Source organism: Salvelinus fontinalis, chromosome 19, assembly GCF_029448725.1.
Source record: "Salvelinus fontinalis isolate EN_2023a chromosome 19, ASM2944872v1, whole genome shotgun sequence".
Taxonomy (NCBI): Eukaryota; Metazoa; Chordata; class Actinopteri; order Salmoniformes; family Salmonidae; genus Salvelinus; species Salvelinus fontinalis.
In genome coordinates this window covers 28235080-28254169 of record NC_074683.1, presented here as the reverse complement: position 1 = coordinate 28254169, position 19090 = coordinate 28235080, and the positions used below count along the sequence as shown (strand labels likewise).

At 45.5% G+C, this 19090-nt stretch overlaps 1 protein-coding gene across 4 annotated transcripts in view; it reads right to left on the bottom strand.

The window, feature by feature from the left end:
* Window positions 1-19090, bottom strand: part of LOC129816573 (unconventional myosin-Ib-like) — a 149712-nt gene that overhangs the window by 33522 nt on the left and 97100 nt on the right. For all 4 annotated transcript variants that reach the window (XM_055871195.1, XM_055871196.1, XM_055871197.1 and 1 more), the window contains 4 exons: window positions 15673-15771; window positions 15010-15113; window positions 13746-13893; window positions 3523-3641 (listed from right to left, as the gene is read on the bottom strand). In XM_055871195.1, the coding sequence (XP_055727170.1) occupies window positions 3523-3641; window positions 13746-13893; window positions 15010-15113; window positions 15673-15771 (470 nt within the window). The remainder of the gene's footprint in view (window positions 1-3522; window positions 3642-13745; window positions 13894-15009; window positions 15114-15672; window positions 15772-19090) is intronic.

Here is a 19090-nt window from a genome sequence, read left to right as displayed (position 1 = left end):
CCTGGGCGCGAACCCAGCCCAGCCTGGGCGCGAACCCAGAGACTCTGGTGGCGCAGCTAGCACTGCGATGCAGTGCCCTAGACCACTGCGCCACCCGGGAGGTTCACAAATCTGAATGACCTTTAGCCATGTCTTCATGCATTTTGTGAAAGTGTGATATGTGGTGCAGTTATGTGTGTCTGATGGCAGTGTATTCCAGACATGGGAAGCTTTCACAGAGAAAGCTGATTTACTAAAGGTGATTTTCCTTAAGGGAACTATACAGTCACCTCATAGCAGACCTTGTGGATCTGCTGCCATATGTTTGGGTTTTCTGTTTAACAAAAATACTGAGTGGAGGGGGAGCCAGGCCATTTAGGATCTTGAATACAAGACATGCGTCGGTGTATTGCACAAGATTATCCCAACTCAGGAGCTCATGCTTTCTGAGGATGTAACAGTGATGATGGCTATTGCGCTTCCTATCAAGCACTTTGAGAGCCTGTTATTGGACAGACTGAATAGGTTTAAATGTTGTACAGCAAGCTTGGGCCCAACTAGTCAAGCAGTATGTTAAGTGGGGGAGTATCATAGATTTGCTACCTCTGTAGTCAAACAATTCCGTATAAATCGGAAATTAGCTAGGTTGAATTTGGTTATTTAAATTACCTTTTTCACATGCTTTTTAAAAGAGAGATTGGAATCAAGTATGATGCCAACGTACTTAAAATCAGATACCACCTGAAGCTTCTCCCCTGACACATGGACATCTGTTGCCCTCTTTGTGAAAAACATGCATACTGTTTTTTTCACATTGAGATACAAACACGAGTCACTGAGCTACTTTGTAACCTGGACCATTCCAGTTGTGAGTTCTTGTGCAGCTTGTTGTTTGCTCTTTGCATGCACATATATCACTATATTATCTGCATACATTTGAACTTCAGACCCTGTACAGACAGAAGGCAGATCATTAATGTACAGGCTGAACAGGAGGGGCCCCAGTATTGACCCTTGGGGCACGCCCACATCATAGCTAAGAGTGGGCGACAGCTCATTGCTCACTCTGACACACTGAGTTCTGCCTTCAAGGTATGGTTTCATCCATCAAGGCATCGGGGGAAAAGTTGAACTTAAACTGTTAAAGGCGGCTTATGGTAGAATAACATTCAATTATCTGGAAACAGCTCTGGTGGACATTCCTGCAGTCAGCTTGCCAATTACACGCTCCCTCAAAACTTGACATCTGTGGCATTGTGTTGTGACAACTTCCCATTTTGTTCAGTAGATTTTAGTGCTCTCATGCAGAAAGAAATATAGCTGTAGTAAATATCTCTGGTAAATGCTTGTAGTAGTGTGGCATTCAACTGGGACAGATCAGTTTTATGGATGTGAAGTGACAGTCAAGCTGTAATTCTAGCTGTAGAATGTTTCTCATTCCAACCATCCACAAGGGAACAAAATTATACATTGAGCTGTCTGAGGAGGTGTGTCCTTGCGTGGGCCGAATAGCATCCCTATAGTTATGGAGGCTCATCCTCTGGCATGCAGCCACACTGGAGTAGAGAAAGGCTGTCATTCATCATGTAAACACACACACGCAAACACACACCGGAAGAGGTGAACTTGCAGTGACAAGAGCGCTGTGGCATGGACAGGACCAGGCATAACCTCCGTAACAAACAAACACTTCTAGGAGGTGATGCTTGGACCGGTGATGTGCTATGGATGAGCTGGTGATCCTTTAGTTCGATAGTTCCTCCAAGGGCTCGAACCAATGTGCTCTGATTTATTGTCTCAGCCTGGCCTTTATATACCCTTCTGTTTACGCCATCTGGCCGGATGTTTGTGAAGATAAGAGAAAGCACACAGTACCACCAGGGGAGGGTGTCCCGGTCTCAAGGAGTCAGATCTGTAGCCTGGTCCCAGATCTGTTAGTGCTGTCTTGTCAATTCCTATGGTCATTTTCACAGCAATTTAGGAGATGGCAACACAGCACAAACAGATCTGGGACCAGGCTAACAGAAAACTGCCAAGGATGTTTAAAATCACACTTCAGGAGGAGTGAAGCTCATCCCTTCATACTAACCTTCTTAAGCTGCTTTTCTGGAGAACAGAGAGAGGACTAGAGAGAGGACTAGCCCCTGACATTCTTCTTCTCATCACCAACTGAATGTTGCCTGAACTCAAACCTCCAGCATAAGGAGAGGAAACTAGCTTCTATTCCTATATGTTTATCTTAAACATGAATGTGCCTGACTGCCTGAACTCAACCTCCAAAACCTGGCCTACTTCTGCAATTTCCAGGGGAGAATTTACCAAATCCTCATCCATAATGGACATGTTTCCATGTACAGTAGATGGGGATAGGAAGTAAGCTAGCCAGAGAATTAAGTCAAAGGGAAATAATCCTCTCATCCACCCACAACTGCAGTGTGAAAACATCCCCTGGGACTTAGTCTGTCAGCGCTATCATGAAAGTAAGTGTGTTGCTATACACTGATGACAGGTGGTCTTGTTTGGCTCAGTTGGTGAGGGCATGGCGCTAGCAAAGTCAAGGTTGTGGGTTCAAGTCCCACAGAGAACAAATATACATACTAAAATCAATGCAGTGTCATATGGGGTAGAGTCTAGTATTAGAACCAACACTGGGTGTGGATACAATGGGAACATGTGGGATTACATTATGAATGTAAACGTTAAGTTGTTTATTGATTTCGTCTACATATGTTTTTTTGTATGTTGGCAAAAAAAGATGCCAAAAATATATATATTACTAAAATAAATACATAAAATCAATGCACTCCCACTCACTGTACTGTGTGGTGATAAGTGGCATACATTTAATAAAGCGATAATGCCCGAGAAGCCAGTGTTAGGAGAATATATTGGCACGGGTGTTGTTAGGCCCGACATAGAAAATGTGCTCTCTCATCAGAAGAGCTAGCCAACACAGCTAACACAATCACTTCAAGCTGATGTTGGAAAGACTGCAAACTAGCTGCACTTTGTTTTGTTTTACGTTTATTCAATTGATATTTCTTTGTATATAAATCCATAAAAATTAGGCCAGCTGTTTCATAATTTCGACTGGCTAAGAAACGCTGCCTGCCTGTGTCTCCTCCTGACCCCCACACGTTCATTACTATGGGACAGTGGGAGATAAAATTTGAATATTGAAACAATGTTGCTAATGTCAGAGAGACAGACGGCAAGGTTTATACAAATCTCAGCTGTTGAAAACTAAATTTTAGCCTAAAAGAAATGTGAGATAATGTCTAGATGCTTTTTGTGGTGGATATCAAGTTTATAACTTCCCTGCCTGGGCTGATGAGACAGTGGATTGCACAGTCAGATGGAACAGAGTAATTAAGCATTTTAACGTCATAGCTTTAACCGGTGGTAACTTGTGGAATAGACACCAGCTGGAAAGCGCTTTTAACCAATGAGCAATCAGGATTAGACCCATACATTATTTACACACTCATGTTTAAATAGATAGAACTAAAGAAGTGTGATGCTATACAGTGCTGATCTTCTCACCTGGGCCACGTTGAGTGTGGTAGACACCTTCTCCATCTTGGCTTCCACGGTGCGGTAGCTGAAAGCCCTCTCCAGCACAGACTGCTCAATCCCCAACAGCTCACACATCTCCTTCAGGTCTGGAAAATAGAGCAGAGGAAACACACACACACACACTCACTGACAGAACAACTGACACAAACGCTCAATCATAGAGCTTTGTATACAGGCCGAAGGCAAAGAATAGCTGTATAGCAAACAAAATAGGCAATGACTAGATGAAACGCTTCAATAAAGGAAATCTATCCCCTGTGAATAAGGAATCCATATCAATGTTAAGCTTTACCAACAATGCCACTTGATGCCAGTATCACGGTTCCAGTGGGTAGCCATAAGGGCATTAGCTAAACCCTTTCCTTAGAGAGATAAGGTGATATACTCTGAGATCTCAGACGATCTCCTTTAGGATCAGTGTTGTCTCCTGGCCAGGATACCCCAAAGCAGCCGGATGGAGTAATGTTTAAGAGGAGTTAGTGCATTAGCCTTAATGTATTTAGGTATTTACAGGTCAATTGTCTCACTCAATTGTCTTATGTAAGAATAGTGTTGTTGACAAATGTCTTTGTGTATATTGACAGCTGTCAAATGGTCACAAGGGGAAATCCATGAATAACCTAATGTACAAAGTAGAAGTGTGGACTTCATGATTCACACCACAGGCCCTGTGGACTTCATGATTCACACCACAGGCCCTGTGGACTTCATGATTCACACCACAGGCCCTGTGGACTTCATGATTCACACCACAGGCCCTGTGGACTTCATGATTCACACCACAGGCCCTGTGGACTTCATGATTCACACCACAGGCCCTGTGGACTTCATGATTCACACCACAGGCCCTGTGGACTTCATGATTCACACCACAGGCCCTGTGGACTTCATGATTCACACCACAGGCCCTGTGGACTTCATGATTCACACCACAGGCCCTGTGGACTTCATGATTCACACCACAGGCCCTGTGGACTTCATGATTCACACCACAGGCCCTGTGGACTTCATGATTCACACCACAGGCCCTGTGGACTTCATGATTCACACCACAGGCCCTGTGGACTTCATGATTCACACCACAGGCCCTGTGGACTTCATGATTCACACCACAGGCCCTGTGGACTTCATGATTCACACCACAGGCCCTGTGGACTTCATGATTCACACCACAAGCCATGTGGACTTCATGATTCACACCACAAGCCATGTGGACTTCATGATTCACACCACAAGCCATGTGGACTTCATGATTCACACCACAAGCCATGTGGACTTCATGATTCACACCACAAGCCATGTGGACTTCATGATTCACACCACAAGCCATGTGGACTTCATGATTCACACCACAGGCCATGTGGACTTCATGATTCACACCACAGGCCATGTGGACTTCATGATTCACACCACAAGCCATGTGGACTTCTTCCACTTAAGTGTATCCTGTAGATTAGAAAGGAGTTTTGTTTGCAAAGAAAGAATGCAAAGTTGTGCCACGGCTGGGTTATTCAGAAATGCAAAATATTACATTTGCTTAATAGGGGAGAGCTGTTAGCAGTTACATAAGTAGGCGTACTGTACTTACCATCAGAAAACATTGCATACTATAAACAACTGTAGTTAAGGAGTGAATGTTATTCATAAGGGTTACAAGGAGAAAATAGGTCCTCACCAAATTTAAAATGGATGGCCCTCCATATTTCACCTACACCCTCCATGAATGCTTGAAGGATAAAAACAAGTGACCATCCCCTATATCCAAGATAATAATTAATGTCTACCATTTACCCTTACTTCTCAGACAGACCAGAGCGCTAGACATGCAGTTTCAGAAACCATTCTTCGTCCTGTAAGCATTACATAGCAACACAGGAATTTTGATAGCGCACAGAGCTGCGGGCCAGAAGGTTGTGGGATCTCGTTTATAGTCAAAGTATTGCATTAATCTATCATCACATTTGCAGGTCCCAGAAAAAATGGCCTTATGAACATTCATGCAGTTTTACAGCCTTTTAAATATTAGAAGGATATTTTGTTACAACACACAAATTACAGGGTAGGAATGGACAGAGATAGGCCTGTGTGTTCATCGTATCATATTTCTCCAATGTCAAATCAGTGTGTCTTGTTTGTAACAAAACTGTCCCTGTTTGCAAATAATTAAATCTGAGATATCATTAAGAATCTTTTGGTACTTTCAAAAGTTAGGCCTACATTTCCACCCCAGACAGAATAGGCCTACCAATGGAGAAAAATGGCAGCTTTAACTGCTCGCTATTCTTCTTACATGGCTCAACCCAACGAGAGAAGGTCACAAGTGCTTCTCTAAAAGCTGTTTGGATTTAAACATCTTCTATTGTACAGAAAGTGAATAGCTTAATCAATTGATTTTAACAAAATTAGATGCAAAGTCTATTTTTTGAATCCTTGGCAATAGAAGGTTGTAGCTCAGCCTCTGAATGTTTAAGGAACAAAACAATAATATTCCCATATGCATCAGTCACGTCTTTCCCGTGTATTTTACAGCTCGTTTCTAGCATGAAGCATCGCGGAACAAAGCACTGTTAAATATCACATTATATAAATCAGATGGGCTTTATTTTCTTCAAAATATTAAGCTAACATTGGGTAGGACTGCTCTTTTTGCCATTTTCCTTCATTCAAAGGTAGGCGTATGGCATACCCTCATATCCCTTCAATTCGAGTCTTGGTTTTAACTGAACAGCCCTTCACTGACACGGAAGTAGGCTAATTAAAGAGTGCATTGTGGGTGGAGGAATTGACCAACAAATGTATGGATATCGCAGCCTATAACCTAATTTCATCTGTCAAACCTCTTACTTTTAAGACGGGAAGAAATACACTCCCTCACAAAGCCCTCTTGTTAAAAGTAAAGTCCAATTAAAATTAAGACTTTAAATGCTTACTCAAATTTGACTACTTTCAGCGCCCATGATGTGTCCCTTTCTATTGATTGTTTCATGGCTAATGCTTCAAGTTTCAGCTTATTGTGAGGTCAATAACTGATAAAAACAGTTGAAGTCAGAGGTTTACATACACTTAGGTTGGAGTCATTAAAACTCGTTGTTCAATCAGTCCACAAACTATAGTATTGGCAAATCAGTTAGGACATCTACTTTGTGCATGACACAAGTCATTTTTCCAACAATTGTTTACAGACAGATTATTTCACTGTATCACAATTCCAGTGGGTCTGAAGTTTACATACACTAAGTTGACTGTGCCTTTAAACCGCTTGGAAAATTTCAGAAAATGATGTCATGGCTTTAGAAGCTTCTGATAGGCTAATTGACATCATTTGAGTCAATTGGAGGTGTACCTGTGGATGCCTTTCAAGACCTACCTTCAAACTCAGTGCCTCTTTGCTTGACATCATGGGAAAATCAAAAGAAATCAACCCAGACCTCAGAAAAAGAATTGTAGACCTCCACAAGTCTGGTTCAGCCTTGGGAGCAATTTTCAAATGCCTGAAGGTACCACGTTCATCTGTACAAACAATAGTACGCAAGTACAAACACCATGGGACCACGCAGCCATCATACCGCTCAGGAAGGAGACGTATTCTGTCTCCTAGAGATGAACCTACTTGGGTGCGAAAAGTGCAAATCAATCCCAGAACAACAGCAAAGGACCTTGTGAAGATGCTGGAGGAAACGGGTACAAAAGTATCTATATCCACAGTAAAATGAGTCCTATATCAACATAACCTGAAAGGCCGCTCAGCAAGGAAGAAGCCACTGCTCCAAAACCGCCATAAAAAAGCCAGACTACGGTTTGCATCTGCACATGGGGACAAAGGTCGTAGTTTTTGGAGAAATGTCCTCTGGTCTGATGAAACAAAAATAGAACTGTTTGGCCATAATGACATCCTTATGTTTAGAGGAAAAAGGGGGAGGCTTGCAAGCCAAAGAACACCTTCCCAACCGTGAAGCACGGGGGTGGCAGCATCATGTTGTGGGGGTGCTTTGCTGCAGGAGGGACTGGTGCACATCTCAAAATAGATAGTATCATGAGGAAGTAAAATTATGTGGATATATTGATCCAACATCTCAAGACATCAGTAAGGAAGTTAAAGCTTGGTCGCAAATGGGTCTTCCAAATGGACAATGACCCCAAGCATACTTCCAGAGTTGTGGCAAAATGGCTTAAGGACGACAACGTCAAGGTATTGGAGTGGCCGTCACAAAGCCCTGACCTCAATCCTATAGAACATTTGTGGGTAGTGCTGAAAAAGCATTTGCGAACAAGGAGGCCTACAATCCTGACTCAGTTACACCAGCTCTGTCAGGAGGAATGGGCCAAAATTCACCCAATTTATTGTGGGAAGCTTGTGGAAGGCTACCTGAAACATTTCACCCAAGTTAAACAATTTAAAGGCAATGCTACCAAATACTAATTGAGTGTATGTAATCTTCTCACCCTCAGGGAATGTGATGGAAATAAAAGCTGAAATAAATCACTCTACTATTATTCTGACATTTCACATTCTTAAAATAAAGTGGTGATCCTAACTGACCTAAGACAGGGAATTTACTAGGATTAAATGTCAGGAATTGTGAAAAACTAAGTTTAAATGTATTTTGCTAAGGTATATGTAAACTTCCGACTTCAACTGTACATCATGAGCAAGGAACATTGTTTTTAATAAAATCAATCATAGTATTAGCAAGGTATCAAAGTTGTCCTCCGGTCTTCCTTCTCATCTTCGCACTCTCCTTTTTAAACTGAAAACATAGGCAAAAAAATAAAAAATACAGACGAACCCTTTGAAATCCCTCATGAACTGCCACTGTAGGCCTACACAGCACAGCCATTGGTTAGGCAACACAAAACATTTTTGATCAGCAAGAACAGAGCAGGCCTGGGATCAGGGTTGGAATATCAATTGCAGTATGTAATGCAGCCTAGTTGTATTTACACCATCCCATTATCTATCTTAGAAATAAATCTTTGCGCTGTGCTTCTCCGAGCATGCAGTTCGTAGCCTATAGTTTATGGATCATTTGATTGAGACTTGATATTGGGTGCCCAGCAGAGAGTCAGATGAGGGCGGTGTCATGCACACAGCCATATATAGCCTAATTAGCAACTCATTCTAAAACACTGAGAAATATTGAAATTTCATTGATTACCAATTACATGTCCCTTCCCTGGACTAGATTTAAAAAAAATACTAAACCCTCCCCTTGACTGAAATTGTAACGGGTGACGCTCTCCTCATCCTCGGATGAGGTGAGGAGAGAAGGATCCTCAGACCAAAACGCAGGCTTTGGGAAATAAGCCATCTTTATTTAACAACGATGATGGCAACACGAAACGAAACAAAACACTTTCAAACTACAAAACAAGAAAACGACGTTGAACGAAACCTGAACATAAACTTACATAACTAAACATAAACTTACGTACAGGAAACGGACGACATCGAAACGAAACGAAACAAACAAACGCTACAGTCCCATGTGGTACGAACATACATACAGACATAGGAGACAATCACCCACAAACAAACAGTGAGAATGCCCTACCTAAATATGACTCCTAATTAGAGGCAAACGCAAACCACCTGCCTCTAATCAAGAGCCATACCAGGCAAACAAAACCAACATAGAAACAGATAACATAGACTGCCCACCCAAAACACATGCCCTGACCATAAACACATAAAAACAACATAAAACAGGTCAGGACTGTTACAGTACCCCCCCCTCAAGGTGCGCACGCCGGGCGCACCAGCACAAAGTCCAGGGGAGGGTCCGGGTGGGCAGTTGACCACGGTGGTGGTTCCGGCTCAGGACGCTGTCCCCATACCACCATAGTCACTCCCCTCTTCTGTCTACCCCTTCTAATGACCACCCTAACACTACCCTCCCCTAAATAAACGGCCAGCACCGGAACAAGGGGCAGCACCGGGACAATGGGCAGCACCGGGACAAGGGGCAGCACCGGGACAAGGGGCAGCACCGGGACAAGGGGCAGCACCGGGACAAGGGGCAGCACCGGGACAAGGGGCAGCACCGGGACAAGGGGCAGCACCGGGACAAGGGGCAGCACCGGGACAAGGGGCAGCACCGGGACAAGGGGCAGCACCGGGACAAGGGGCAGCACCGGGACAAGGGGCAGCACCGGGACAAGGGGCAGCACCGGGACAAGGGGCAGCACCGGGACAAGGGGCAGCACCGGGACAAGGGGCAGCACCGGGACAAGGGGCAGCACCGGGACAAGGGGCAACACCGGGACAAGGGGCAACACCGGGACAAGGGGCAGATCCCGGCTGAAGGACTCTGGCAGGTTCTGTTTGGACGGCTCTGGCAGGTCCTGGCTGGACGGCTCTGGCAGGTCCATGCAGGCTGACGGCTCTCGACACTCATGGCAGACTGACGGCTCTCTACGCTCATGGCAGGCTGACGGCTCTCGACGCTCATGGCAGGCTGACGGCTCTCGACGCTCATGGCAGGCTGACGGCTCTCGACGCTCATGGCAGGCTGACGGCTCTCGACGCTCATGGCAGGCTGACGGCTCTCGACGCTCATGGCAGGCTGACGGCTCTCGACGCTCATGGCAGGCTGACGGCTCTCGACGCTCATGGCAGGCTGACGGCTCTCGACGCTCATGGCAGGCTGACGGCTCTCGACGCTCATGGCAGGCTGACGGCTCTCGACGCTCATGGCAGGCTGACGGCTCTCGACGCTCATGGCAGGCTGACGGCTCTCGACGCTCATGGCAGGCTGACGGCTCTCGACGCTCATGGCAGGCTGACGGCTCTCGACGCTCATGGCAGGCTGACGGCTCTCGACGCTCATGGCAGGCTGACGGCTCTCGACGCTCATGGCAGGCTGACGGCTCTCGACGCTCATGGCGCTCTGACGGCTCTGGCTGCTCATGGCGCTCTGACGGCTCTGGCTGCTCATGGCGCTCTGACGGCTCTGGCTGCTCATGGCTCGCTGGCGGCTCTGGCAGATCCCGTCTGGTTGGCGGCTCTGGCAGATCCTGTCTGGTTGGCGGCTCTGGCAGATCCTGTCTGGTTGGCGGCTCTGGCAGATCCTGTCTGGTTGGCGGCTCTGGCAGATCCTGTCTGGTTGGCGGCTCTGGCAGATCCTGTCTGGCTGACGGCTCTAGCGGCTCCTGTCTGGCTGACGGCTCTAGCGGCTCCTGTCTGGCTGACGGCTCTAGCGGCTCCTGTCTGGCTGACGGCTCTGTAGGCTCATGGCAGACGGGCGGCTTTGCAGGCTCATGGCAGACGGGCGGCTTTGCAGGCTCCTGGCAGACGGATGGCTCAGACGGCGCTGGGGAGACGGATGGCTCAGATGGCGCTGGGGAGACGGATGGCTCAGATGGCGCTGGGGAGACGGATGGCTCTGGCCGGATATGGCGCACTGTAGACCTGGTGCGTGGTGCCAGAACTGGAGGCACCGTGCTAATGACAAACACCTTCCTACTAGTGCGGGGAGCAGGGACAGGGCACACTGTATTCTCAAAGCCTACTCTATCCCTGATGCGTGGTACCGGCACTGGTGACGCCGGGCTGAGGACAAGCACATCAGGATTAGTAGGGGGAGAATATACAGTGTGTACAGGGCTCTGGAGACGCACTGGTAGCTTAGTGCGTGGGGCCGGAACTGGAGGCACCGGGCTAGATACACGCACTACAGGGAGAGTGCGTGGAGGAGGAACAGGGCTCAGGATACGCACTGGTAGCCTAGTGCGTAGTGTATACACTGTAGGTACTAGGCTGGGGCGGGGAGGTGGTGCCGGAAATACCGGACTGTGGAGGCGTACTGGCACTCTTGAGCATTGAGCTTGCCCAACCTTACCTGGTTGAATACTCCCGGTTGCCCGACCAGTACGGGGAGGTGGAATAACCCGCACCGGGCTATGTAGGCGAACCGGGGAAACCATGCGTAAGGCAGGTGCCATGTATGCCGGCCCGAGGAGACGCACTGGAGACCAGACGCGTTGAGCCGGCCTCATGACACCTGGCTCAATACCCAATCTAGCCCTCCCAGTGCGGGGAGGTGGAATAACCCGCACTGGGCTATGCACTCGTACAGGAGACACCGTGCGCTCTACTGCGTAACACGGCGCCTGCCCGTACTCCCGCTCTCCACGGTAAGCCTGGGAAGTGGGCGCAGGTCTCCTACCTGCCCTTGGCCCACTATCTCCTAGCCCCCCCCCAAGAAATTTTTGGGAATTACTTACGGGCTTTTTTGGCTTCCGTGCCAGACGCGTTCCCTCATAGCTCCGGTTCCTCTCCCCGGTAGCCTCTGCTCTCCTCAGTGCCTCCACCTGTTCCCACGGCTTTTCGGGCTTCCAGCCACGTCTCCTTGCTGCCTCCTTAAACCACCGCTCCTGGGCTTTAGCTGCCTCCCTCTCTTCCTGAGAACGGCGATTTTCTTCTGCCTTAGCCCAGGGACCTTCTCCATTCATTATCTGTTCCCATGTCCAGAAATCCTTGTTTTCCTGTCCCTTACTCCGTTTCGTTTTCCCTTGCCGCTTGGTCTTAGCTTGGTGGGTGATTCTGTAACGGGTGACGCTCTCCTCATCCTCGGATGAGGTGAGGAGAGAAGGATCCTCAGACCAAAACGCAGGCTTTGGGAAATAAGCCATCTTTATTTAACAATGATGATGGCAACACGAAACGAAACAAAACACTTTCAAATTACAAAACAAGAAAACGACGTTGAACGAAACCTGAACATAAACTTACATAACTAAACATAAACTTACGTACAGGAAACGGACGACATCGAAACGAAACGAAACAAACAAACGCTACAGTCCCATGTGGTACGAACATACATACAGACATAGGAGACAATCACCCACAAACAAACAGTGAGAATGCCCTACCTAAATATGACTCCTAATTAGAGGCAAACGCAAACCACCTGCCTCTAATCAAGAGCCATACCAGGCAAACAAAACCAACATAGAAACAGATAACATAGACTGCCCACCCAAAACACATGCCCTGACCATAAACACATAAAAACAACATAAAACAGGTCAGGACTGTTACAGAAATTGAAAAAGCATGACCCTCCCCCATTAACCATTCTTTAAATTTCGATCCATCCTTAAGCCGGGTGGACACTACATGACTTTCAAATCCTAACATCGCTGAGCCTCTCACATTAAACAACCATCTTTCCTGTAGGTTGTTTTGTCTTGACAACGCAGTGGTGCGCACACTAAATGATCTGGCACAGACAAGGGTAACACTACAAGATTCTTCACTTGGTTGTGAGGATTGTTGGATACCACGATGTCTGGCTCAAAGCAGCATTCATGCTTGACAGTGTTGAAATGTCTAGCCAACATTTTGAATTGAATAATATTGCGTGTGTACTTCAGAGCTGTAACGATTTGACATTTTGGCTTTGGTTAAAGTCAACTACAGATGCAGTCATCGCTCCTGCTCGAGAGTCTACACATTCTGGGTGACGCAAAACATCAATCATTTCACTGGCTTCTTCTCTGGCGAGCTCTCATTGGCTATTGCTGATCACTTGTCATTGCACATCTCACACTACAAGAGCATTGCAGATTTTTTGCTGATAAAATCAAACCTGGTTGAAAATATCGGGACGTCTGGGGCTATTCAAAGACGAGATTGGTAGCCCTCAGATTGCGTCTATGAGCCAGTCACATTAAACGAGCGTCGGTGACGGCCGCGTGCCCCGAGTAGGCAAGGGGAGTTTGGTTTAGATCTCAAAAACTTGTCTGGGACAGCTAAAATCGGGGCCAAAAATCATGTAGTGTACACCTGGCTTTAGTAAACCATGAAATGAAACATTAACCCGTAGAGGGCAGTGCAACAACACATAGGCTACTGCTGATGGAACTTACTGGTATGGTTAGTTGTGGAGGGGATTACCATTGGTCAGTGGTTATAATATAACTGATACGTTACAGTATGCTTATTTTATAGCGTCTATTTTGTACGTCCTTCAATTGACCAGACAATGCAAAAACCAAAAAATATTTTCTACAACCACAATACATTATATTTACATTTTCAAGATGTAAGGGAAATCCACATTCTTTGCTATCCAAAGGGGGCACAAAAGTTTTTTAAAAAGTGAGATGTGTACGCATGTGTACTGTAACAGGGCATTGTGTCCCACCGTAAAGCTGTTGGTTGTCCACTCAGACCATTGTCTCACCATTCTTGTCCTTGACCCTGCTTTCGTCGAAGCCGTTGACCCTGGACTCTGGTTTGAACTCAATGTTCCCCAGTTTGAGGACGGCTGCTACCAGCTCTAGGACCAACTGCACCTCATCCTCCATAAAGCCCACAATCTGCATTGCATTCTGGGAGAGAACATAGAGAGAAACAGCCCATCAGACACTTAGCCAAGGCGAGGTGCAGAAGAACTAATCTTGATCAGTTAATGAGTAGTTATTTGGGATGCAAGGTGATTTGAAGATCAGTGATTCTCCTCAGTCTGATGTTGACTACATGTACATTGAACACATACTAATAACAAGGACAACGGGAAGAAGAGTGAGTATCTGGACTGGAGAGGGAAGAGCGAGACAACTAGTGACAGAGGGCAAAGTGATGTGGACTGTGGTTGGGGAAATAGTTTAAATGATTAAATGTGTGTTACTGTGATTTGACACCGTTGTGAACAAGGGTGAGAGAAGACTGTAGCAGGCTGCCTTTGGCTCCAACAGCATCATATCCAGTGGAGAGGCCTATTTTGGTATAGCACTGAACTCAATCGTGTTGAGTTGGACTACAGCTGAGACGTGGCCTGCTCCCTTAATGAGAAAAGTACTCATCCCAAATGGCACCCTATACCCTACAATACTTTTGTCCAGGGCCCATAGGGTGCATTGTATATGCAATAGGGTTGTATTTCAGACGCAACCACTGCCACAGAGTCCAAGGGCAGCAAGATAGTGGTTTGGGATAAAGGGAAGGCAGGCACCTCATAACATAACATCCTCTAAGTGAGTCAAGAGGAAGAGGGGCTGAGCGACTGCACATGGTGACCATGCTCTGCAGCGACAGCCTCACATGTCAGTGTGGGAGGATGCAGCTGCTGTTTCTCCCTCAGGTTTCCCACAGCAGCACAGAAACGGGCAGCCAGACTGCCACTGTGTATTCTAAAGCATTTAGCTATTGTTTACTGTTGGGAAGGCCTGCACTGCAGGTTAAATTCCCCTTTGAGTACTAAAAAGTGGATATAGATAGAAGTTACATAAGAGGGGGAGGCGCTGTAGAGGCGGCTAGCCCATAATCAACCCTGGGCTGGTAAGGAGCAGGTTAGCATGGACAAGAGTTACCTTAATCCAATCAACCTGCTCTGGAGATAATGAGCTCAGACCAGCCCTTACCCTTTGCCACACGCCTCAGCTAAACCAAAAATTACAATGACAGACAAGAATTACTGTGAGTGAGTGAGTGTGATAGTGTCCCACCCTGACGGTCCTAAAGCTTGCTGCGTCGTCTAGTCCATTGACGGTGGCTGAATCCAGACTCAGGTAGTTGTACTTACTGAAGTCTCTGTCCAACTTCAGCTTCACTGTGGGCCAGAAAGACAAACACACATGGCTTTAGCATGACCTATTCAGTCAATGCTGGTGTGCAGGTGCTATACACGCACGCAAACATTTCTGAGTAGCAGTTTCAATGGGCACCTTTGAAGGCCTGAATCAGGTATCAAAGAAAGCCATTCCACTGCATGGTGTATTGGATTACAGGTTACATTAACTGCTGCTAAATCAAGTCATTTGATATTTGTCCACCATGAGATATTGTTCTCCTTCAACAATACTGCCAAACAGTGGCTGAGCTCCAGCTGAGAACAAATAAGCCATACTGGTTTCAGTCTTTGTTCTCTGTACTTAATCACAGGTTCATGTTTAAGTAATGGTCACGTAACCAAGACATTATTCCGTTCGAACTCGTGACATTATATTTAGCGCCATTTCTAAGTGTCATTACATATCTTAAACATTCATGACCGTTTGAGATGTTATGATACATGTAATGAAGCGTCATAACATGTTAATGACGTCATGCAGGTGTTATAAGCACTGGTGTCAAATGAAATGTTACCGATAACTGTGTGTATAACTTACTCAGGGTGTCACCTGAAGCTCCAGAAAGAAGCTGGTAGAAGATGTGGAAGTTTCTCTCTCCTCTTGGCTGCTTGCAAACCCTGGACTTCTCCAACAAATCTACGGGACAACAAAAATACAGGGGATTAAAAAGACACGACTGTTATAAAGAGAAATAACACAATTTATTTGATGAGCTTTCTACACGTGCAGGACATATAAAATATTACATTCAATGAGCTAAGAACACAACTGATATTTTACGTCTACACATGGTCAGTCAGACGACATCTGTAGTGCACCGATCAAATCAAATCAAGTGTATTTTATATAGCCCTTCGTACATCAGCTAATATCTCAAAGTGCTGTACAGAAACACAGCCTAAAACCCCAAACAGCAAGCAATGCAGGTGTAGAAGCACAGTGGCTAGGAAAAACTCCCTGATGGATGCATCTCCCTGTTATAGCCAAATAGTGTTTCCAAGGTGACCGAACCATGGTCATGTTGGCGTCTCATTGTTCATTGTATAGAAGTGGAGCCTCCTAGCCAGCCGGCACAAGAAGACTCCGAGGAGGGAACCATATGAAGAGATCAAGTCAGCTGCTCCTCCATGGCTAATGACCAACTACAACAACACCTATATTGAAAGGATATATGGGATGTATACTTATGATACTAAGGAGTTCAACTAAGGAATGGCATCCTCGATTAATTACACATGAACACACTTTTGTATTTATTCAGTTAATGTTGTGGTCAGAGTTAGAGCCCAAGGTCTTTCAAGTTGATCAGAAAACTAAGAACTTGGTTTTGAGTTTGGTAATGGACAGGCATAGAAAAGCAATGTTTGCTTGACAAGCCAAGGTATGTTGAAGATAGGGCTATATTCCGCCCTGGGACCTGCGTAGGATGCCTGTTGGCATTCAGCTACGAGCCCTAAGTCCTGACTCATCTTCTCAGCAGGGGCATTAACTGTTTGAAGAGTCAGGAACCACTTCATAATGAATTTACACCCTCTCTGACACAGGAGATCAATAGAACGTACGTGTGTGTGTGTGTGTGTGTGTGTGTGTGTGTGTGTGTATATGTATATATACATATATATATACACATGTATATATGTATATATATATACACATGTATATATGTATATATATATGTATGTGTGTATGTATATATATATGTATATATATATACACACACACACACACACACACACACACACACACACACACACACACACACACACATACACACACATATATTTTTATATATATATATATATATATATATATATATATATATATATATATATATATATATATTTTTATATATATATATATATATATATATATATATATATATATATATATATGTGAGTGAGCCCCAGGCGTCAACAGCTATAAGGTAGGTGGTCACGAATCGGTGCAAGCTATTGCTAGCCACGCTTCAACGCCACATGGTAGTCACTAAGTGTGTGTGTGTTAAATACTAAGTGGTTCTCTCTGGGTTGTCTGTCAGCTCATCAATAACGTAGCATCTTTTACAGAGCGACAGACGAGCCGAGCTGAGCGATGCGTTGCCTCTGAACTGTAATCAAAAAGGGGACAGAACATGGATCCTTTCTTCCTCTCTGCCAAACCTTGATATATATTTTCTAACACTGAGTACATACACAATTATGAAGTCTTGCAATGAGACTATTCTCTGCCCCCCCCCCCCCCCGTCCGTCATAACATTTTTTTGTCCTAATTTGTGGCTCCCCTTGGCTTGTACCCTACGAGATTCACATGTAACTGCCTGCAATCATCCTATTGACCAGACCAAACTCACAACAGTGAGTTCCAACAACAGAAAATAAGACACAGGAACAAGAAATGTGGCTCAAGAATGTTCTGAACATCCAGGGTCTGCCCCACAGGGGGCTCTTTTCTCTGTTGTGACCTTTCCTCTTTTGTACACTGGAAGAGTTCAGCCCTGTTATTGCTTTTCACTACTAAGGCCGCTTCGCTATGGTTGTCCATGCCTGCTGTAAAGCATTTGTCAAATTTAGAATGGTATTATGAACAAATATTTAAGGAGAAATGTCAGACATGCTATATACTACAAATTAAGAATGGAAGTCCTGTCTTGCTGTTTTGACTAGGATATAACAAGCACCAAACGACTGGCCGTTTGGGCATTGGAAACCCTCTTCCTGGCACGTTACCACTATTCAAGTTTGTTATCGCAATAGTGTAAATGTTAGGGTACCAAACGAATTCCCCAATGACATAGAGTTAAAAACATAAAACAAGATTCTCAGTCCAGACAAAGTTCAGCACATACAGTTTGACACATTATCCCATACAAAACTAGCGTGCATGGATGTAGTGTCATAAACCCTTCTCCACTGTGGCCTAACCCTAGCTGCTCCACTATACTGTGACCATGTCCTAGAGCAGTGGTCCTCAAACCTCTCCTGGGGACCCATAATCGTTCCATGTATTTGATCTAGTCATCAGCTAACATTTTATTTAAATTGTCAACTAATTATCAGGCCTTTGACTAAGTGAATCATGCAAGTTAGTTCAGGGCTACAACAAAATTGCGAAATGTCTGTGGATCCCAAGGAGAGGTTTGAGAACAACTTCCCTAGATGTGTTCCTGCTCTATATCCGCAGTTAAAGAAGACCTTCAGGTCATGGAGCAAGCTGGAGATGGTGTGAGTGCCATAACGAGCTGTCAGCTGACTGTGCTGCAGCAGCAACAAAGACCCAGAGGAATTTATAGCTTATGACTTCTGAGAGAAGCCCTCAGGCAGTCAAGGCCTTTCCCCTTCCATCCATCCCAGTCTGTCCTTCTCGTCACTCCATCCTAATAAACATCTCCTTGTACTGGACGGTCTTCATTAGCTACTCCGTAATCAAATTTCAATCACATTTATTTATAAAGCCTTTCTTACATCAGCTGATGTCACAAAGTGCTGTACAAAAACCCAGCCTAAAACCCCAAACAGCAAGCAATGCAGGTGTAGAAGCACAGTGGCTAGGAAAAAATTCCCATGAAAGGCCAGAACCTGGGAAGAAACCTAGAGAGGAACCAGGCTATGAGGGGTGGCCAGTCCTCTTCTGGCTGTGCTGGGTTGAGATTATAAGATAACATGGCCAAGATGTTCAAATGTTCATAGATGACCAGCAGGGTCAGATAATAATAATCACAGTGGTTGTAGAGGGTGCAACAGGTCAGCACCTGAGGAGTAAATGTCAGTTGGCTTTTCATAGCCGATCATTGAGTATCTCTACCGCTCCTGCTGTCTTTAGAGAGTTGAAAACAGCAGGTCTGGGACAAGGTAGCATGTCCGGTGAACAGGTCAGGGTTCCATAGCCGCAGGCAGAACAGTTGAAACGGGAGCAGCAGCAAGACCAGGTGGACTGGGGAGAGCAAGGAGTCATCAGG